Raw genomic sequence first — 24,033 nt, 5'->3', positions numbered from 1 at the left:
AGGAAAAAGACGAAATGGCAGTTCAAATACCGTGTCTGTGTCAAATCATGAGGGAGCCTGACTACGAGCTCTTGTACTGAGCCAGATCTAGGTTATATACTTACGTTCAGATTTTGGCTTGATAGAGAACATTCTGTCAAAGGCACCAGGAAAAACAGAACTTGAACAATCTGGACAAAGCTGTGGTTCTGTGTTGTTTTTTGTGTTGGGTTTTTTTTTTTTTTTTCAAACTAGTGTCTGGTCTACTCTCCAGAAACAGTTAAAGAGCTAAGAGCAGACAGGTTTTTGAAGCATATTTGTAGATCTTGACTGAGATTACAATGAGAATCTAAGAATTCTTCAAGTTTTCTGACCTCCAATTTTCTCTTCTGTGTGGAAATAAATGACAGAAGAGAAAACTGGTGACATTTTGAAGTCTCTTTGTAAAGAAAGAACAATTTGGCAACATCATTATTATAGACTGTGACACACTAATGAACAGCATGTAATATGAGATTTTTAATATATTTAATTATCCAGATTACTGTCTCATCAGTATTTCATGGTTATCACTGAACACCTTCAATTTACATTCTTAAATAAGTTACTGTGTAAATAAAGTATGCTCAGAGTTCTTGTATGTGGACAGTACTTACATTTAATTACAGATGATCTGGATATGTTTATAGGTGCAAAATACATTAAAATCGTTTACAGGAAATAAGCTCAACTAGCACTAACGCTGGAACCTAAATGCTCACAACAGCACCGACAGTAGCTCAGCTATTTATTTTAACAAGCGTTTCAAAATGTACTTTGGAACGCAGTAGAAAAGAAATTCAAAGAAACACCAAAAAGAGGGAAGCACAGAAGATCAAAACTCCATAGCACGTTGAATCAATAAAATATTAAACTGCAGTTCTTAAATGTAAGTACTACACCAAGTAGTAGTCTGGTTGGTTTTTAATGGTGTTAAAGCCCTTGTTTTCTAAAGGAGACAGTAATAAGCATTTTGCCTATTCAATCCAATCAAGATTTAGGCATCGTGCTATAAAAGCAAACATATCTGACACTTCTTCTATAACTTTAGCAGTTGGCTTTCCTGCTCCGTGCCCAGCCTTGGTGTCAACGTGGATGAGAAGTGGATTGGTTTGTTTACGGCTTCGGCCCACAACATATTGCAGAGTAGCGATAAACTTCAGTGAATGTAGAGGGACCACGCGATCGTCATGGTCCGCTGTGAGAAGCAGCGTAGAGGGATACTGGATGCCATCTTCTTCTGGTAGTTTGATATTGTGAAGCGGAGAGTACCTGAGAAGAGCATGCAAACGTTTACGTATTTCTTCCTCGAGACCCAACAAGAAAGTCTTCTCGTACTGAAATTGTCACAGTGGCATTTGATAGCACACAGAATACTAGAGTTCTAGGTTGCCTAAATCAGAATTGCACTACTGGCAACTGATACGTGGTAATGGCCACAGATGTCTGTCCCTCAAATGTGAAGCATGTACATTTCTTTCATTTCAGAAAGGCATATGCATACATCTCACAGAAATCCCAGAATTATCAGGAACGGGCAGCAGGGAAACTGTCAAGTCCATTGCAGGATCCATCCTGCTAGGAAATAGGGAAATTGAGACTTTTTCCTGGCATACATATGTAGTCCAGGTCTGCACGTGGATGGTTTCTTCCCGTGCAAATTCGGAAACAGTCTCTGATGTCATGTTCTGTGCAGTTATTAAATTTGCTCCCTCCAATATTTAGGCCATCTTTGAACATACATGTACCCTGAGGGAACACCATGCAGGAAACTGAAAGGAGAACTGTAAGTTTTCCTGCTTTTGATAGATGACCTCGATTCCTATTTTTTGAGCAATGAATAACTTTCAAAATTTGTTTTCTTTGCAGGAGAATTTACATCTTTTAGCTACTGTAACATAACATAAAAGGTACATCTACATATCTCAACACAAAGTACTCCCTAGCATTAGAAATTAAATGTAAGTCACAAAGAGTTACATCTAACCATTTCATACTTCATTTAGAGAAAGCTACACCTAGGAAGAATGTTACATTCCTTAAATCAAGAGTAGGATACTATTCCTTCCTCCCACCCCCGTTTCATGGCAGAAAATACAGAAGGAAATTTTGCTTTGTTTTTGAATGAATTTCCCACTTGGAGGAGTACCCATTAAGTAAATCTGTATTATTTTTAAGAACACATGACAATATTTGAATGTCTAACCTATAGGATTCCTGGCTCATTCATTTTCATCCAAGGAACAATGTAAGTGAATTTGCAGACTATGATTTGCTTTGAAAAGAATTCAAATGATAGTCACTACACGGCACTCTATTTGTCTTATGTATTTTTTGGGTATCTGCAATGGCAACATCTAAGCAACATTACCTATGTATCTTCCCACATTTGAGAAGCAATTGCCAGCTGTTGAAAAGGAGGCAAAGAAACATTTCAGGTATTGCCATATAAGGTACCTCTAAGATTATGCATTGAGATTTTGTGAGTAAGCATGTGTTTAAGTAGGTACTGACTAACTCCTTCCTACAGATGCATTTCTCCTAATCACAGAATGAATTTAAAACTTTGCTTCTACTTCACCTCTTCAGAATACCTGAATTCACAGATGTGCAGGCAAGTTTCAGTGTCCAAAATCATGAGGATTATTTGGATCATTTTTATAACAGTTAATGTTTTATCTAAGACCTGAGTTATCTATTGACAAAAGATGAATTATGAAATTTGTTAACTGTATTGTGCACTATATTTACAAAAATGTGTTTGCCACTGAAAGCTTAAATTAGACAACTGGAGGTTTTGAAACAACCTAATTACAATGGGCCCAACTGATCATCTAGTAGTTGAACTTGACATTGATTCTTTGGTTTTTAATAACTGCTATAGGTAAGTTAGATCTCAGTGTACTTCTAAGCACATTTACTTTTTAATATCTAAACACTCAAATTTCAGACCAGACAAATTGTTTAGTGTGTCTCAAGCATTCTCCTGGAATGTGAATCTTCATTATTAAAGGAATACAAATGCAGTAACAGAAGATGAGGTTACAAAAAAATATTGTAAAACAATGGCACTTATTCTATCACACTCATTATTAGCCATATCCAATGTGCAGATCATTTCTATTCTCACACAGCTGCCTCTCTCATCTCTTTTTCTTTCTTTTTTTTTTTTTAAATAATCTTTCCCTACCTCTTAGCAAGGAGTTAAGAAATTAATTAATATCCTGTTATGGTCTACTGGTATTCAACAAATAAATCTCATCCACATTGTATAATATAATTCACAATGGTGACTGTCTCTTCCCCATCATAAAAAATATAATTTATGTAGTGGTTCACTTGAGAATATTCTGTTGTAACAGCCTAAAGGAGACATCATGCAGAAAGAAAACCTTGATGAGCTGTTAAAGCTGCTAGCAGAACAAGGTCCTTGACAATATGACCAGTTGACTCAAGAGGGCTTTGAAGACAGTCTTTCATGCAAAGCTGACTTGTAAGGAACCGCTGAACCCCCCAAATCCAATGTGGGAAAGGATGAAATAATTCTTAGAATAGCTGTTGATCATGACAACCTGGAACTGTTGAGCAGACCATGCATTTTAACAATCAGAGAAGTACTGAAAGGCACTTACTTGCACAGCCATTCAAACTGCTCTTTACAGTCGGAGCAACCGTAGTCAGTGGTCCAAGCATGGCCAATGGTGTACTTGTGGAACTTGAGCATGTCCATCACTCCCACTTGGGCAATGGCACAACCAAAGAGGTCGGGGCGCTGATTAGCACAGGCAGCTTCAACAAGAAAACAAGTCTATTAGTATTTGTATCTTAAAGAATTAAGCTCAGCAGTGAAAGGTCCACTGCCAAGTTCATGAAAAACCAACTCCCAAAAAGCTGTCTTTCATAAACTCCAAGTTTCTTTTTTTTAAAAAAAACAAAACGTAAAACACTTAAGTTAAAACAATGTGAGAAGAAACATAGATTACGATATAATATCTGAAGCCGAAAAGCTTGAGTATAAAATATCTGATATAAACCCAACTGCACTGGGAGAAGACTGCCAGTGAATATGAAGTCAAATATATTTTAAGCAAAACTGAAAGCAAATGCACGAATGGCTAAAAATTGTAAGTCCCAAAGACAGTATTTTCAAAAGAGCTTAAAAACTATTTCCCCGTTCTTCAGGCACCAAACATACTATTTTTTGAAAACGGCCTTCCAAATTAGCAAAATGGGTTTAAAGGAGGAATGCACTTTTAAAATATGACAGCTTTTGGACTAATGAAGTGAAGTTTCCTAAACCATTCACTGTCTAAACTTTTAATATTAGTATCAACAAACAAAAGGACATCCAGGAGCAAAACCTCTCCATTTACTGATGAAAGTTTTCTTCCATAATTACTATGTAAACCCATATGAAAAGAGTTTTGATAAAAGCAGACTACTACAAAATCAGCGGAATAGCATAATTTAAGAAAACAAATTACTGACGTATTTTCTTTTTTTTATGATGTCCATCTTCCTACTACTAGAAGGGATAATTTCTTTAAGAATAAAGCTTGCCTCAAATATTTTAAAAATAACCACAGCAGACCCATCTAGCTCAGTGTTCAATTTACAAGACTAAGCAACTGGCAGATGCTCACGGAAAAGGCGTTTAGCAAATACTGGGAGATACTTCCTAGTATCAGCTTTTGAATTAGTTTAGTTTTCCCTGAGTTGGGAGTTATCCCCAGCCATCAAAACACATATCCTCCGTAAATACAGCTATTTCCTTTCTTAATGTTTATTCATCTAGTGTTCATCATATCCTGTACCAGTAAGTTCTTCAATTGCAATTTCTGTTGCTTGATTTAAATCTGTTGCCTGGTGATTTTACAAATTCCACTACTTTTTCGAATTTTAAGAAATAAGAGCACTGAGATTTTCATGTAACTACCACAATGAATACCAGAATCCCTTTCTTAATTCAGAGCTAATCACTGTGCATCCATCCTAGGTATACTGTTTCCCAAATTCTTTTATCTCCTCATTTTTGTCCACTGTGAAAAAGGATTGTTTATTCGCACTCTTTGCCTCCTGCTAACCAGGATATTGCTATGACACGACCTTGCTTCCAGCTCAGCAAGAACTTTCTTGCATAGCCTTATGTGAGGGACCTTCTCAAAAGCTCCCTGACTCATTTAAATAGCTCCAATAGAGTTGCAAGATGTAACCTCAGCCTGCAAAATTCTTCTTTATATGTCAGCTACTATTTATTGGTTGCAATTGGTTTGCCCGTTGGAGAAGTCAGATTTACTCGTCTGCAGCTTGTGGATCACCATGAACCATTTAAAAATTGGCATTACACTTGCCCCCTTCTGTTCCTCAGATATTCAGGCTTAGTAGCCTACAATTTCATATCGGAGTTCACTCAGGATCTCGTGTGTGCACCATCTGGTCCTGGCAACACACTACTTTTCATTTGATTTGATTTATTCCAAAACCTCTTCTGCTGATGCTTCAGCTTGAGTCAGCTTCTCAGAGTATTCCCCATGAAGACAGACTCTGCTGCGGGGAACTCCCCATGCTCCTCAGGAGAGAACATCAATACAAATAGACCATTTAGTTCTGCTCTGCCATTATCTTTCTTTAGTGCTCCTTTTACACCTCACTAACCCGTAAGACCCATAGACCCTCTGGCCAGGTTCCCGCTTCTGATGTGCATAGAAAGCTTTCATTGCTAATCTTTATCCTGGAAGCAATTTACTCATCAGTCTCCTGTGGTCCGTCAGAGTTTATCCTACATCCTATTTTCTTCATTTGAATGCGATTTCTATTCTCTGAAGGATGCTATTTTACTTCTGGTCATCTCTGATACGTAACTGTGCTAACTCTTCCTGGGTCCTTTCTGAGCCATTTTCATAAGGTATATATAATGCCTTAAACAGCTGCTATGTAAAAGCTCTTTATTCTTTTAAGTTCAAGTTTTTGATCAGATCCCTCCCCTTCGTGTTATTTCCTTTTATGAGCATAAATTACATTCTAGTAGGAAAAAAAGCCAAACCAACTATCATAACATTTAATTTTATTACTCTTTATTGCAGAGTGTCTCTTGAAGCACTGTGTCTTGCTCAGGATTTTATAAAAAATTGCTGCTCCTAGTTCCCTAAATAGTTACTTCAGTAAGAAATCACTTACGTAGACACTCATCCATTCCCACTACATCCCTTCAATTAGCCATAATACTTAATTATATACACTAATAAGCTGTAACCTGGAACACCAATTTATTCGTGAATTTTACTCCTCTACACATACTTGAACTTTAAAATTCAGTGCAAAAGTAAGATCTCAAAACCTCAGAACTGTTTGTCTAAGCAAACATGAGAGGTCAAACACTGTGTTTGCATGAAAGAGGTTTTCAGCTCACAGCTGTGGGGCTCTGCTCAGCTTGGGAATCACGCTGCGGGACAAGGAAATCTTGTTTTGCAGCTGAATGAGGCAAGAGCTCAGGGCTCTGCGCTCCTCAGAGACACCTCCTGTTAGTCTGACTGAAAGGAAACAGTATTTTGGAAGAGCGACAATGCTCTTCCTTGTCAGTTTTTTCTTCAATAAATGACAACTAAGAAAATCTGGCAGCGGGTCCTTGCACCTGAAGTACGAGTTACGCTCTCTCGTGTTGCATGCAAAGCTATTGCAAAATTTAGTTCTGCTTTGATGAAAAAGCACTTACAAGAATTTCCTAAATCCACCTAAAGCTACCCAGCCAAGGAAAATCCCTAGCTGGCTCACCAAGAGCGTGGAAATCCAGCTGGATTGTAATCCATCTGCATGTGCAAGGGATGGTTTCTAACAACAGATTTTTCAGAGCAGGGAGGTCTAGATTCCTAACAGCTGTCTCCTACCGGAATGACGTACACTCTGCAGATGTCACTCACTTCCCCTTACCTAAACAAGGAGCCCAGTTGACTTGTTCAGCCAAAAATACAGGCTTTTTGATGACTAAACCTGGGTAGGATGAATCTCATCTTGACTGAAACTGAAGTCCATGTAACTGTAAAATAGTATTTTCAGAAGCTATATAACAGGTTGAAAGTTTAACTGCATTTCCAAATAAATATTTATGCTCACATAAATTGACTTGTGAAATGCTTGCAGTCCCAATGCTGTGCAAACCCTTTGATCTTTTACCATATTCATCCACTTCTACTGGTGCTCTATCTACAATGCACAAACACCTCCTGCCACCTGTAACTGAGAAGCATATAAGCAGAAAGCAAAAACGTAACTTTACATGTACTTGTTATTTATCTTTAAAACAACCACTTTTCAAAAATAAGAATGCAGGAATAGCCAAGATGACTTGGACCAAAGATCTATATAACTTCAAATCCTGTTTCTTATATTGGATGCTAGTTCACTGAAAAAATAAAATCAATAGAGCCAGTAGTCAGCAGCAAATGGGGAGAAGTATAAAAAGAAGAGCAAACAAAGAGTGGGCCTAGTAAATCTGCTCATGTTCTACACATCAGTGGTTTATGAACTTGAAATGCTTTTTTTTTCTTCTCATATGAGTAGTTCAACTCTGTCATACTGTCACATGCCTTTCACGATGTTTAAAAAAATCCAAACCAATCCCAATATTATTCAGTTGTGTTTCCTTCTCCTTTCAAAACCGAACAAAATCACCTCCCTTCTTCTTCTACCACATTCAGATGCAGGGAATTAATAAGAAATAAATTTTGTAGCTCTTTAAATACTGCTTAGACTACGAGACATTTTTGTGACAAGCTTTTCTGTTTAAGAGGAGGCTACTAATTTCCTTGAATTTAAGAACACAGCAGTGAACTATACGTGAACAAGATGCATTTGCAACAAAGTGCTACATTTACCCAGTCCCTCAAAAGCTCATGACTTTTTCAAGTAGTTGTACTTGTAATTTTGCATTTCTCACCAGAGATGTTCATGATTTTATTTGTGGTCATGTTTTAACTACACAATGAAAGTACAGTCAAATTGTTACGTGTCCCTGTACAAAGGCTTTAAAGGCAGAACTGTCACGTTTTCATTTGCCGTTTAAGAACAAGAATGCATGACTAGAGAAAGAGTGAATGAGGAACTCTGATGAAGGATTGCAGGACATGGGGTTCTGGCTTACACTACAGATGACACAAAGTTTCTTGATGCTACATAACAGATTTCTGGTTATTCAGTAATTATTTTGTAATGGTTAGCCTTAAGAAAGACATCCTATGTAAACAGCAAATGAAGTACAATTGTATATATTTAACACCTGGTATGTATTAATGCATTGACATTCTGGTAACTTTTGAAAAGAGGATCTCATAAATTTTTGGCTGGTTACTTTGCTAAACCCAGGAAATATATGAGCAGTTCTTACCAACTAAGAGGCCCCCATTTGAGCCTCCATTAATAGTCAACTTCTTCGGGGATGTGTAGCCTTCCTTGATGAGGTATTTGGCAGCACACTGAAAATCATCAAAGCAATTTTGTTTGTTGGCCAAGATGCCACCTAGCACACAAATAAAACAAATCAGTTGATGCTATAAAATCCATTTGATACCATCTCTTCAGAAAAACATGTGTGCAAAAATACCTCGGAACAATTCCAGTTTCATGAACATTTTAATAATTGATGCAGCTTAGAAAGACAGCAAAAATGAAAGATTCTTTCAACACAGAGAGGGTATAAGATGGTTCTGTCGATAACTCTAATGCTTTCGGAAACTCTGAATAATACATACCTACACTGTGGAGTGAGTGCTGGGTAATGTTCCTAACCAGTAAAATTAAAGCTAAAAGCTTTGCATTGCAAAATATATACAAAATGACCACATACAGCCTAATTGAGGTTTGATCTAATGGGACTTTAACAGCATTAAACTCGGTGACAGTTTCTTAAGGCAATAAAGCTTCAACTTATAAGCTATATAAAATAAGCATTTCTAATTTCCTGGACATAGGATACGTGGCTGGTAATTTACTTTTTTCTATTAGTTGTTTTCAAGTCAGATGATATATAGCTGTGGTCAAAAAGGGACTTCAGAGTTGCACCTTGGTTTGAAATTTTATTCATCAACTATCAATATGTAAATGCTTAAGATGCTGCTATCCTGTTGAACAAAATTCCAAATGTGATCAGATGTATGAGAAATAAATCATGACTGAAAATACAGGTCCAGATGACATCACTGGCAAGATTTCCAGTTCTCAAAACAAAAAATTGTGCAGGGTAGGATAGGGAAGGAAAAGGATGGGTTTGCCCTACTATCTTTCAACTACTTGAGCAGAATACCTGCTTTAGGTGCTTGTTTGGCAAGAGACTAAAACTGGCTTCTCCTCAAAGGTTATCTTACTTTAAGACCTGGTATGTTCTTTCTCAGGCAATTAAATGCTAGTAAGAAATGGGGACTAGGAAGAAAATCCTCAAACTCCCGTAGCAAAGGCTGTGGGCCAGCCAGGTAAAAGGGGCTCAGTGGATGCAGAAGTGTAACTCCAGTTCCTTCTACTTTGTTTAAAAGCTGGATGCTTATTCTAAGCTAAGTGCCTAAGGTTCCCACTATGGTCCAGAAACCTCCAGGACAATTAATTCTACCCTAAAATAAGAGAGATGAGCTTTGATCTGGAGGTGTCTCTTTATCTCCATTAACTCCAGTGATCTTAGACACCCCGTTTACACTGGATGCTCCATTTCTATGTTGCAAAAGTTTGGTAAGATAACTCTGATATACAGGTCTTGTAGAACAGGGACCAGTAAATTTTAAAATTTTTATTTTTTAACAAATATACATCATTCTCACGTTAACGAGACTATTGAAGATAGAAATACTGGGACAACAAAAAAAAGTCTTCAAATATGTGGCAATAAAGGAGAAATAAATCTTATTCTTTGCTCAAAGTTCTGGTCTGGTGTACGGTCAAAATCCTATCTATACAATTAAACCTAAGTAAACAGACTTCTGCAATTGATTGTGGAATTAACAAAGAACAGACACATATCTTCTTATGCAACTGCAATAAAAGACTTCGGTCAAAATTCAGCAGGAAATAGGTGGACCAAAGAAGCATTATCATATTAAGATAAATTTTATTAAAACCTATTACAAATCAATCGGTAAATTAAAATTAATGAAGGATACTTCATCTTTAGCAATAATATCCTGTATCTGCAAGCATATATAGCTTCTATTTATGAAACTATTACATATTTAACTCAATTGTGAGGAAATAACCCAGACAAAAAGTTACCGCAGATGATAAAGTGAAACCAAGATGTAATTATCCGGGAATACCTTTTTGCTTGATAAAAAGTTATTATGTATTACTCCCATGGCAAATTGCTTCATCATAAACATTGTTGTTTTGGCGCATTTGCCTTGCTGACAACATGTCCAGCAACTTAGCCACCAGATTCTTGGGATATGAATAAGGTGTCACCATTAAATAATGACGGGTATGTTACAGAGATGACTAGGACTTTTTCCAACTTCTTCCTCTGGTGAAGTGATGCAGAAAATTGTCAAAAATAAGGCAAGTGGACAAAGACAATCAAAGGATTAAGACAAGGATTGGATGGGAAAAACACAGAGAGAAATACATGAAAGGTATTAAGAAAAGGGGAAAAGAGATTTGAGAGGGTTTTGTAGTGACCTGGTTTCCCTGCAGCAAAAAACTCAGCTTAAAAAAAACCCCAAAAGGTCAAATTCCTGCCTACAAGAAATAGGAGTGTGTGGAGGGGATGACAACTCACTGCACTTATGGAGCTGATTGTTTTCATATGAACTTCAATCACATTCACTAAATATAAAAAAAGGAGTCTATTCATAAATTACGCAAAAACAATCTGGAAGAACTACATTCTGAACTCAAAAGTTCACACCTTCTGTAAGGTTCTGCAAATGGGTTTTTTTTCTTGTGTGATACCAAGAGAGTCTAAATAAGTCAGATCTAGATCTTGGGGATCTAGAATTGTGGGGCCACATGCACCTGCAAATGATGAAAGAGGTATGGTCTCCTGAAATATAGACAGACATTTTTTTGAAAATCAGTTCAAGATAAATAGTTGTATTTTCAAATCCTTAAGTCTAGGGAACTTGATCTTGCTTTAAAAAATGCAGTAATTGTCTTAGAAAATACTGTGTTTGTGCAAAACTATTTTTAAGTAGGTTGCAAAAATTAAAACAATCTAATGAAAAACATCACATAATGCTGGACAACGTACAGATCTAACATACAAGTAAGGAAAAAAATTATTTTTCTATAGAATAAGTAAAAGGCAAAGAGAGATGTGAGTATGGAAGAAAGAAGAGAAAATGTTGCAATTCTCATTGCTAAGCCTGCAGTTTTGTTCCTGTACTTGGACTGATTTACCTTTGTGCCAGGTCTCTCCATATTCACCACCACCCCTGATGTTCGCCACCGCTAGAACACCTCCTAGGTGTCGCACAAAAATAAGTCTTGACACACTGAAAAAGCAAACAGATAGAGGATTATTTTTAATTTCCCATTTTTATATCCCTACCACTTTTACAAAAATATGTGGAGGGAAACATCTCTCCCAAAATCAATGATGAAATTGTGAATGAAGTCACCCTTGATGGCAAACTTAAGTAGCCAGGCTTTTTTCAATGGTTACCCATGGAAATGAAACCCTCTGTAGCCTTGGGAGAGGAAGGAACCAGTGATGGTCCATTCTTCCTCCTTTAGTTCTGCACTTAGGAGAGTGGCCAGTGGTTCTGCCTAACAGATGTCTCCCCAGGACATCACCATTTTTTATTATCTTCAAAGCCATCAGTGTGGGGACTAGAGCTTTGCAGTGTCACATATGTAGTACCCATAGCTTCTGAACTGTTCCTCTTCCATGGGTCCTCCACTTTTTCAGAAAGGAACGGAAGGCTTAGCCCAAATGAAGATAGCAAAGAATTAAGACTTAAGATCAGCACTTGACCTTTATTTATGAGCGGGTACTTTCAATTTCTGCTTAAGGTACCTTTTTGGACCTCTATAAAATTGTGTTTGCAAATAAAAACTCTGCTTCTACCATTGTTTTGTGCCAGGGTTGCTGTCAAGATCTGGCCAATCCCCTTCTTATTTATTTTCCACTTGCATTGCTAAATAGAAAACAAATAGTAAAAAATAAAATTACAAGTTCTGCTTTCCCTAGTATCTCTAGAACCTGGCTGAAAGCTAAAGTAGCATTTAAAAAAAATAAGAATGCCAAATTGCAAAATTATCAAAGTTATTGCTATCTTTTTAAAAGGGACTGAAGTAATTTAAATTATATTTAACAATTAAGAAGAGAAATAGATCTCTGATCTGTTGAGGCAGTAGCTTAACATAGCAGAAGCTGCAGATGGCAAACCGTACATATTCCAAGGAGACCAGTAAAATACTAAAATTTAATCCCAACAAGTCTTTTTTTTTTTTCCCCTCTATGAGGTTTTAATTTCTTATTTACTTGAAATCTTTGCTCCTTGAAGAAACCACTGCCTGCAGAAATTAATCCTATTCAACCACAAGTGCAAGGACTGGGACTTTTTACTTTTAAGTCCCCCTACTGCTTATCAGAAATGTCTTGAAAGACACAAGTTCTACAGTGTGTCTCATGTGGATGTAGTATCAAAACAGGTAAATTTTTCATACCTCACAAAGCAATTATCAAGGTATTGGCACTTGTTCTTTAGAGTATATATCAAGGATTAAGGAAACAAAAAGAAAAACAGAAGGGTAACTGATAAGAGATTTCTGTATTTTCATAATCTATCAAAGGAAAAACTTTCCACCTAGGCTGGTTATCTGTGGCCATCAGATGGCTCAGGAGGCATGAATTATCTCTGCTTCTGTAAAATCAATTCTGAAGTCCATCACTGTGAATTGTATTTTTCTTAGATTGCTGTGACATGCTGATCGGTCACAAGACTGATATTCTATAAGCACGCTGTGCAAAGGTGAGAGCGCATTATTCTGTCAAACTCCAGGATGCCTAATTTCGACAGGTTGCTACACAGATGGTGTGGAGTAGCCTGACAGTGGGTTGCCTCATGAGATTGTGGCTTCTTAGATTTTGGTATGTTAAAGCCACAAAACCTCCCTGGTACTTCTTTCCCCTGTCTGTCCCAAACAAAATCAATAGAAACTTTTTGGTCCAAACTTATTTGATCTCCTAGTAATCAAAGGTAGGAAGTATAGGAACTGCAGGCAAGGTAAGAGCTTGCTACCTAAATATATTGCCTGACGACATTTAAAAAATAAAAAACTTCGGAACAGAGTCCAGTCTCTTCCATCTACTGAAAGGAACTGCCCGTCTGAGGGATCAGCATATTTAACCCACAAGGAATCTGTGAGCAACACAAAACCAAAGTACTGAGTGCGTCCTATCCTGTCCGTGGACTCCTCTAACACAGACGGTACCCTGATGATAATTTTGAGGGGGGGGTCTAAGTGACTTAGGATCCCGTGGGATATGCAGTATTCTTATTATAGGAAGCTAGTCCCCATTTCCACAAGCAAACATTTTTTCTGTCATACCCTCAATGGGATAAAGTCCAGAGTTTGGTAACAATCATTATATTGCCCAAATTATAAGTCAGGTTCAGTATATCTGTGCTCACTCTCAGCAATATACTGGGATTTAGGCACTTCAGAAAACAGTACCCCATATACCTCAAAATATACATCTAGTAATGTCACTGCCAATGACTTTTACTTAATACTCACTCTGGTATGGTCAACTTGACCAATACTTTGAGGCAGATGTGCCTACAGCTTATACCAAGCTTTCTCAAAGTGACTTTTAAGTTCAAGGAACCAGTTTTTATAAGTATATAATCAATACTCACTAGCTTCTTTAAAAAGTGAAAATTCCAAGTGATCAGACAGCACAAAATTCAAATTTCATATACAACCCTGCTACTGCTTTCTGTGCTCTTCCAGATGCGTTCTTGCTCCCAGATTTGATTTCAAGTCAACCTGGTGTCTGAGTCACAGCAAACCGCCCAGTCGCCCTGGATGCCTATAAAATGCCTTGTTCTGCAGGGGAAAGTCTGGCTCTCTGCTCTTCCCCGAACAGTCCTTTTGCTCATTATCCCCGTTTTTCCTTCTCTCCTGGGAGCAGGGTAAAGAGAAAGAGTAAAGGAAAGGGCAAAAGGGTGAGGAAGGAGCCAGTGGAGGGAGCAGAAGATAGTTCCTTCCCTGGGGAGCTCCTTTCAGACCCTATCACTCTTAAGGAGCGCAACACAAAAAATAAGGAAACAGGTACTGTTTTTTACAGTACAGGACAACATGAAAAGCAGTGCTTCAAGGAGCAAGAGTGTTTTTTCAGAATTATTGATCTGCTGTCAGGTATTACAGCTGACAGGGAAATGCAGGCTAGGGCACCAGTGATGAGGAAAAAATCCCGAGTCACTGGATTTGGTTGCTTTCTTGGCTTTTGTGGAACAGGAGGGAGTCGTAGCCAAAAAAAGTAATCTTGCACTCTGCACCCATGGCTGCTGTCTTGCCTGACCTTTCTCCGGGCTTACAGCCTCTCCCTGCACCACCTCTTTGCTTATAGGCTTGGTAAAACCTGGCCCTGTAGCAGTGAAATGCAATTTCACAGTCTGCTTCACCATCATCTGCATTCCAGGATGCTTTAGAAATTGCTTCTCCTGTACCCACACAGGGCACGTACAGAACAGTGAAGGGAAACACGTTGGTTCCTGCAGGGTAATTAGCCGACTATGAGGCATTAGTGGTGGGTTTCTGACGGCATTTCCCCAGCACCTCTGCCAAACCACTGGTGTCGGTTCCATCAGTTTTCACTTGCACTCGCTATGCAGGCTGCATAATTAATGACAGTGCTCTAGTGGGCACCATACTCAAAACGCTACCAAATGCAGCTCTTGAGTTCAGAGAAGCGTATAAAAGATGCATGTTTGCATTTCAAAATAAACCACTACTGTAACTGACTTAATGACTTTGGCCTATCATTCTCATAGTTATTTCTGGATCCTCTAACCTGTTGGTTCGTTTCTATTGCTTTCAGTGAAAAAGATTTTATTTTCATTTTTTGTGTTGGATGAAAAATGAAATGCAACAGCAGTTTCTGAATTAAGCAGAAATAAGCTCCCCAAGCCAGAGAGCTGGCTCACGTTAATGGGTGAGAAATACCAGTGAGAAAACACTGTACTGGCTTGAAGAAATACAGGACAGAAATGAACCACTGAAAAGGAGAAGATGGAGTGCTTTGTGAAAAGTTTTAAGAGCCTTCAGTTCAACTAAAAAATAAGGAATATTTATCCAGGAACTCTTTTGATTGTTTTTTTAAAGACAAGCAGGCTAATGCTCAGTTGCATTTCCATAGCTATGTCTCATCTCAGGATCAGGTGAACGATGTGGCAAGCCTCAGCCTTGACCACCCTGTGACTGCTTTCTAGCACTTGTGCCTGTGATTATCTACAAAAAAATGACCAAATTGTGGTGTGGCGTTGTGGCTGGAACAACTCCTGGACCTGGGAACTCTTTGTGGAATATTGCAGTACACAGTAACAGGGATGTAGTCAAACATTACTTGAATCTGCCAGGTAAAGGGAGAACTGGACATCCTGCCTTTCTGGCATGAATTCTCTATTACAATTTTCTTTCCCTTCTTGCCTGCCTAGTTTTGGAACATGCTTCCTCACCGGGTACTCAATTCTTAGGTTACTAACCATAAAGATGCATTTGAAGACTCTGACTTTTCTTATTTTTCTTTTAGAAGGAGAAAGGTTGAGAAGGGATATGTTGATATTACAGGGAGAGAAAGAGGAGGGAGGTGTGGCCAATCATGTTTTATTTAAGTTGTCAGTGGGATAATGTATTTTGATCTGGAGGTGACTGATAGTTCTCTGTGCATGTACATTTAAGGGACTGGTACAGATTCATACTCTTCTTTTATGAATTGTGTAATAAAGATTTCATAGGGTTCAGGAAGACATAGGTCACTGCTCCCACCTCCCATCTTTCTCATTTCTGACTGTCAGCTGCACTGTCTTGCTCCTGTCTCCTGGACTCCTACGAGAGTCAATTTTTGCCAAAATGGCAGAAACCCACCCACTCCGTTTTGTTGGGATAGTTTTCTGCCATTCTTGCGAGGTAAATCAGCTTAGCAAAGGTTCCAGCAAGCACCAGGGCCAATGGATGGGAGGTGGAAGGAAGCACTGTGAGATACCTTCTCCTTTTGCCAGCAGCCAGCTCAAGTCAGCTCTGCAGTATGTGAAATTTTACCTTAAATCAATAGATACATAATATTTACTTTAAAAAAGAAAACATTATAGGTTTTATCACAGTTTTCAGCATCTACAATAAACCGTAATAAATCAGTGCTTGAGCCTAATCTAAAATGAATTAAAAAACTATCCTGGTTATATAATTGTGTCTCTCAAAAACCACAGGAAATTAAAAACGTAGGTTTACAAGGCAGATAAAAAGCTTTCAAATAATCATAGAACACAAGATGGGAGGTCCATTGTTAGGCAATGTATTTGCTAGAAAGGAAGAGAAACTGTAAATTCTATTTAGAAATACAATCACAGTGACCTGGAAAAGAAAGCACTACAAAGGATTTCTTGAAATGTGCTGACTCTAAAGCAAGACCGGTAGCACCTAAATTGAACAGGATAGTTTCATACTAGATTATTTTTGTGTTTTATTATTTTTGGTGAGCTGGCTCTTCTACTATCCGAAAAATTGCTCTCTATTCAGTTCTTTGCATTTCTGTTTTCCCCTGCCTCACCTAGGAGCATTTCTTACGTATTACAGACAATCACGGCCTCTTGGTAAGCCTATTCAAACTCCCTTGCTGAAGAAATAAGCCTTTTCTTTAAAGAGATCATCTATTCAATAAAGCTTATGGCTTTTGAGGGCTACAAATCCTGTTTTGCACACAGCATTTTTGGTCTACAATGGGTTGCTTTGCATATGCAGAGCCTGTATCATGTGCATCTCAAGACAGAATCTTCTTTCCTCTTTCCTGATCATATAGGAACACAGTAGGATTTTGCTTCTGATGTAATCTGCTCAAAAGTATAATACGAAAATACAGCCAAATTTTAATTATTTACATTGATTTAAGCAAATATTTGATTTTCTATGACATTTTGACATAGGTAATTGTATAACTTGGATAAAAGAAAACTTCCTATGTTATTAGTTCAGCAAAGGGCTCAAATACTTGCTTAATACATGTCCATATGCTTTTCTGTTGAGGTCAATGACAGAGCAGGAAGAAGATAAGGTGTACTCCAAAGGGCAGGGTGCCTCAGAAGAGCACAGCACTTCTCTGCTCTGACACAGATTTCTTCTGTGACCTTGGGCAAAACCCTTGAATTCAGAACTAACAAAGCAGACAAATGATGCCTGGACACTGATGTGCCGTCCTTACGGACCCCATCTTGCTCTCAGTCTGTCACAGCTGTTAATACCACATACTTCAGAAGAAGGTATAAGTTACCCTCCTTACCTGTAGCTTGGTGTAATCGATATGTTGAAGCCTCCATATCCATATAAGAAGGCAGGATGAGAACCATCCAATTTAATTCCTTTTTTGTGAATAATAAACATTGGGATTTTAGTACCATCTTTGCTAGGGTAGAAAACCTAAGACAAGAGAAAAAGAAATCCAAAATGTTAGTATTGTTGTAACTCTCCACAACTTCTGTTAACAAGAATCAGATGTGATCACTTCCATAGTGTCCAATGCAGGAAACTTTCTGAGTGATCTGCATGAATTGCACAGGTCAGATTCAGTAATGACCATCACCTGCTTGGTTGCTTAATAGCTCTGGAAAATGTATGAAAATGAGACAATACAAAGGGTATGACAGTATCATTTTTACGTATCTCATCCATCAATTCTACATACAAGGGGGTTTAAGACAAATGCTACAAAACCAATACAATTCTCTGCAAGGGAAGACTGACATGAAAACACAAGAACTGCATGGTCTATCATATATGAAAGCACCAAAGACTGAGCTGGCAAGGAGAATGAACAGACTAAAATGAGATTTCCAATCTAAATTTATAATTTCTAAAAATTTCTCATTTTTAAAAATTCAACATTTCAGACACTAAAGAACAGTGAAGAAAGAAACTCACGGTAGGGTGGTGACTTAGTGAGACCCCACTAAACATTACATTGTTTTGGATAACAGAAAGCTATGTTACTACCAAATAAATATGTGAAACTCTCTGAAGATCTGCTCTTGTACAGCTGAAATCACAGAGAATTCCTTTGTATCAGTTGACGCAGCAGTCTTTGCTTGTAAAAACAAATTTAACGACAAGAAAGAGGCCAAAGATATTTAAAAAGCCACAGTATTTTGGTTTTAGTATTACTACATTGGCATTAATAACATTTCTCAACAGAGTCACTCCACACACCAGATTCAAGTCAAAAGAGTAAACTTTGAATAGCTGAAGACAGTGTTTCTTACTAAGCCTCGTGAAAACAGCAAAAAGCTGGCTACTCAACACTTAAACACGCAACATGAATTCACCAAAGCAAGTCGGTATCCAGCAAGAGTGGACTAAAGCATTGGTCAGTCTTTCCAGCTTGTCTCAATGACTAATTCACCTCATCAGGGTGGTAACATAAGCCACGACAGAAACTTTCAGAGCACTCTGTGTTTTCAGGCATTATCTAGCAGCTGGAACCAGGAACCCTAACGCTGCAGAACCCCCAAACCCATCCAGCAAAACTGAACTACCCGCTGGCTTTCAGGAAATCAGCTCCCAAAACACCAACAACCCGCGTAGCACATGCTTTGATATGTCCTTCTATTACTGCCACAGCACTATGTGAACTTAAAAGCTAAATTACATATACGCAAACATAGGCTGTAATTGCTTAACACAGTTCCCATATCTTGTTGTTTTGATGCATGTATCTGCCTGCATGCTCTAATTTAGGATCCAGCATTTCTTATTTTGCCAGTCAAGCAAAAACATGTGGGTGTGAATGCAGTCTACTGCTTGTCATAAAGTTCTGGTTGACTACTTTTCATTGCTTTGGTTTTAGCATCATTATTTGCAGGTTCTAGTCTAATTAGAACAAAGAAGAATAAATGAAGAATTACATTCTTACTATTTTTTTGTTTGTTTACAACCTCTAGCCTTTTCAAGGAAATAAGACGTACCACGCTTTATAAAGCACACGATCAACAGGATCTATTTTTATAGCACACGAACCTCAACAGTAATATGAACCTGTGCAATATATTTATTCTGAGCATTGCCTGTAATGTGAAACATGCAAATCCACGTGGCATGTTGAAAACAAAATAATCACATTTCATTTTAGTTTAATCACTGCTACAGAAACATGAGAAATTTCAAATGAAACAACATCTACTTCCGAAGGCTTCACCAAAACCTGTAGACATATTCCAGATAAAATTCAGTATTTCACAGTTCCCAGCAGATAGGGAAATTCAGAACAAATGCCTGAAGGCATTTTTACACGGATGAAATCAGTTTCCAACTACTGCCACAACTATATCTTAACTGACAAAGCAGTCATCACGACTCATTGCAGTAGAATATGAAGGATTTTAATTTTTAATATTTAGCTGAATATTATAAACAAATAAAATATCTGATGGACAGAATAATAATAATATTATTATTATTAATAGATAATGAGTTGCAGAGAGACTCCTCTCTAAAATGCTATCCATCAACTCCAGTTGCTGCTGGCAATTCACACAAGGCGAGCACCTGGCCCTCCTGTATTTCCAGTCACTTACTGCTGTTGGCCAGTCCTTTCTTGATGATTAAAGGATGCCACTAATTTTCCTGCTTCTTTCTGCACAAGGGGATTATTTTTTTTTAAACAACTCTCTGAAAACTGTCTTCAGTAGGGCTTTTATCATCATCAGTTAAGATTAAATAACATACCATTAAATGAAAACTCAACAAAAAAAAATGCATGTCAAGGTGACATTTGCAATTTAAGTTTTCACTCCTATCTTTGCTAAAATAACGATTACCAATCCCTCCAAGATGAACAAACAAAGAGGGGGCGGGGGGTGGAAATCAATTCAGTGAGACACAGAGATACGTGAAGCTATTTAAGCTTCTCCAAATAGACTATTTTCAACAACTGATTCAATCTCACCTTTAAATAAGGTGTTATCTCTGAAGCAAGTCCAATGGTTTATTCACGTAACCAATAAAGGGACATGCTTCTATCTCAAAGATTAAGGTAAACTGGAAAGGGCAAGCCCTAAATAGAAGAATTTCCCATGATGGTATTTCATGCCTAATTTTAGACGCTGTCAGCTTTTACGTGAGTAAATGCTCATAAAAGGGTACTACTGTTTTCTGCTTTATCGCAGCTAGGAGTGATCCACTTGTATTGGCCACATTGTATTACTCATTGCTCATATATTTTCAAACAAAGACTCCCATGTCTCTACAGCCATTAGCACATGGTAAGAAGAGGACAAATCATTGTAGTGATTTTGGAGGGAAAAGGATTGGGGACAATGCTTCAGACATACTGTTATGAATGATGAAACTCATCGTTCAAGGAGAGACATGCTAAAAATAAATATTTTGAGCCTCCAGGAATGCACCAGCGATGCTGTGTGGCTGACAGGGCACTCCTGCTGCATGCAGTCCTTTGTGCTATTCTAGGACCATACTGCTGGGGCAGTACAGCAGCCCTGAAATAGTTGTAGCTCACACTAACGTCCCTATCTGTCACATGGCAGAGGGGTCTCAGTGCCAGAAAGAATCACTTTCAATTCAGATGCTGGAATCTAAGGCATAAATTTATAGCCCCTATTCTTATTATTATGACCCAGGGAGAAAGCAACACTGTTCACACAATTACTCATTACTATAAACTATGCGAAGATTAAGCTATATAAGCTACATAATCTTAGCCATTCTTCTTTAGTGCATACATATATATTTATACAGTGTTGAGGGGTTTTGTTTGTTTGTTTGTTTTAAACTTAGCATTTGAAAGCAATTTACACTCCATTTTCACATAAAATGACAATGGAAGTTTACTTCCAAGACAGCTTATCGAGTAAGTTTTACAAGTAAAAACATGTACACCTGAAAAACATGTGCATGTAGACCTGAAGTCATCTTACTTTTACAGAACCAAATGGCTGCGTGATAGGATTTGTAAATTTACTTAGGAGTTAAGTAGGGTAAAAAAAACTTCTGTACATTCACTTCTGGGGAGGTCTTTGTCCTCCTAATTACAATTAGCTTTAAACGTGCAGTGTTTATGTTAGGTGAATCTTCACTTAGGGAAGAGATGAACAGTCAGCCAACATTGTAGACACAGACCTAAATTCAGAAAGACTCTAAGATTATCCACTTCTGCCTCTGCAGTGACAAGAAGCATCCTCCCTATCTCAAGTCACCAGGAGGCAAAACTAAGTATTTTAGCTTTTGAAAAGCTAAGAGGATTTGAAAAAGAGGGGTTGAAGACAAAGTTTTCCTTTCATTTGTCTATAGAGATAATATAGCCAGACATTGAGGCTTACACACAGAACTAAAAATAATTTTGGCAACAACCCACTATGCACTTATCTTGTGAGTAAATATGGAATCAGTATCTTTGAATATTAAAGGAGGTGATACAATCATCACAACAAATAAATAAAACTAACCTGCCTGAATACTCACACTATGCCACATAATTAAAAATACCTAGAACTAGTGAAATTGAAAGAAACTTCCATTTTAACTTGGCAATTTGTGAATATTCAGTTTCACTTTTTCTCCCTTTCAGAAATGTCTTCTCTGTTTATATATGGAGAGATTAAAAGATGTATGTAATTACAATTGTTTGGGGCAAAAAAAGTGCATGTAGACCTGAAATCATCTTACTTTTAGAAAACCAGAAGTCCTTCTAAGCAAAAAACAACCCCGAACTTGTACAGATTTAAAATTAACCTTATAAAGGTACAATTCAACATGGGTTTTGACATACTGCTGTAAAACACAGAATAAAAAATAATCTTATCCAAATAGGTCTAATGCATGTATTTTAAAGCTGTGAACAGTATCTGAATACCTAAAAACCTTTTATAATTTTTTAAGACTCACTCACTAGAATCCAATTAAAAAGTATTTAGTTTGGCTTTTCAGAAAGAATTATTTCCTGCAGATAATACATGAATTTTACATATAAAAAGAAACTTTGACTTCTGGGACTCAACAACACCCCCTAAGTCACAGTAGGCTAATTATTCTTAGAAAGCCACTAGTGATTCCAAAAACATCTCTCTCAACCTCTCTGTCAAGATTAGGTACTACATACCAGAGATATCAATTCTTTCCATGTCTTTGTGTGCTTGATCAAAACCAGGTAAGAGTTACACTTGTCATTAGACTGACATCCATTGTGTGACATGCCAAAGAATTTTACAAAGAGCAACTAAAAAAATACGTAAGTCATGCCAGAATACTCCTTATTGAAAATGTGTGTTCGATACTTTAGGTTAAATAACACCAAGACAATGCCTTTAAAATGAGTTTTGTTCCAATGGCTTCTTTACTAGTTTAATGACACAACTCCTTTTCATTTGAAACAAATACAGGATGTAGCAGTCTTGTGAAATTTAGCAATTGTTTTCTGCCTCTAGGTAAGAGCAGCTGCCCTCACACGTGGCTGCTGTGATTCCACTGGTGGCCACCCCAAAGCTACAGGCAGCGCTGGATAAGCACAGTTCCCCCGTGAGTCCGAGCAGACAAGGTAGGAGTGAAGCACGCATGGCGGCATTGAGCGGTTGACCAAAAGGAATGACTACTTTGGTTTTTATGTCCTGGAACTGCATTTCAAGCATCCAGTTTCACGTAAAGTATTTCCTTATATTAAGTGTGAAATGAAGACTTCTTATCACCACCAACATTTGTGTTTTGAGATTTGGGGAAGAAAAGCATAAGGAATTCATAGTAAATTAGTGAGCGTCGCGCACGTTTTCCCAAACATCACAAATGCTTTGTGAAAGGCTCATCAGTTTAAAAATCCCTCACAACTATCTTCAAAAGATGACTGGAAGAGTAAGCTTAATGGAGTAGTCCCTGGGGAAATTTTTCTTACACAGATGGTGGCATCAGGGTGTTCAAACCTGTATTTAGGTACAGAGATAATGGCGCCTGAGGCTGAACAACGCTACACAGCAAGACCTCCCACTGACAAGTCCTAATAATAGCTGCTATTCAGTGCTCCAGAAAGGCAAGTCACAAAGACCCTTCCTTCACACCAGCGAGTCTGAACACTTCAGCATCATCAGGCAGGGAGAAATCCTCTCCTGGAGATGCCAGGGCACAAATCTCACCGATTCAAACAGAATCATGTGTTGCCCTGCACACCACCTCCCCACAGCCCGTGCAATCCATGATCGCCTCTGACCTTACGAAAAACCTGATACTAGTCTGGGGCTAAAGATTATGTAGCACATCACATCCAAAATGCCTTACTTATTGCAGAAGTGGCATGGACCCAAGTATAAGCCCACCAGTGGACCCATGGACAGCTCTGGCAGCAAGCCAACGGCCACTGTAAGAGCAGCTCTTACAAACCACTGGTTTTGTATTCCTATACACAGGATGAACCAGAAGCCAGGAGAAGTCATAGAGAACTACTACCACTACACAGCAAATCCATGGCGCCTGAGGTTTCCTTTCTTCAGAGGGGAATCCTCATCAATCTTCTTTAAGCCTCTTAAATGAGCTTCAAAGCAATTCTGTGCGGGTTGCAAAGCTTGCTTAATACAGAACTGGACAGCGGCCAAAGTAACCCAGTAGGGTGAAAATTCATGCAGGTAAAGCCCAGAAAGAAGAACACCCACTACAGACACTTGCAAAAGCACTACGAAAATAATCAGGAAACCTTTCAGAAGAAATTGTTTCACCACCCACCCACCGGGACAAAAAGCAGCCTCATGCTGAGAGAGGCAAAGTGCCAGGAGATGGTCTTTTAGAAGAAATGCCTCCTTACTAAGTTCAGCTGCCTATCTGCAAATGACT

At 38.1% G+C, this 24,033-nt stretch overlaps 1 protein-coding gene across 2 annotated transcripts in view; it reads right to left on the bottom strand.

The window, feature by feature from the left end:
- Nucleotides 1-205: 205 nt before the first annotated feature.
- Nucleotides 206-24,033, bottom strand: part of PREP (prolyl endopeptidase) — a 96,008-nt gene continuing 72,180 nt past the window's right edge. For both annotated transcript variants that reach the window (XM_054194061.1, XM_054194062.1), the window contains 5 exons: nucleotides 17,495-17,631; nucleotides 11,389-11,483; nucleotides 8,399-8,530; nucleotides 3,651-3,807; nucleotides 206-1,290 (listed from right to left, as the gene is read on the bottom strand). In XM_054194061.1, coding sequence (XP_054050036.1) covers nucleotides 996-1,290; nucleotides 3,651-3,807; nucleotides 8,399-8,530; nucleotides 11,389-11,483; nucleotides 17,495-17,631 — 816 coding nt within the window. In that variant the 3' untranslated portion in view covers nucleotides 206-995. The remainder of the gene's footprint in view (nucleotides 1,291-3,650; nucleotides 3,808-8,398; nucleotides 8,531-11,388; nucleotides 11,484-17,494; nucleotides 17,632-24,033) is intronic.

Source organism: Rissa tridactyla, chromosome 3 (genome assembly GCF_028500815.1).
Source record: "Rissa tridactyla isolate bRisTri1 chromosome 3, bRisTri1.patW.cur.20221130, whole genome shotgun sequence".
In the NCBI taxonomy this organism is placed as follows: Eukaryota; Metazoa; Chordata; class Aves; order Charadriiformes; family Laridae; genus Rissa; species Rissa tridactyla.
The sequence above is the reverse complement of the archived record's forward strand: the minus strand, read 5'-3'. Positions and strand labels throughout refer to the sequence as shown.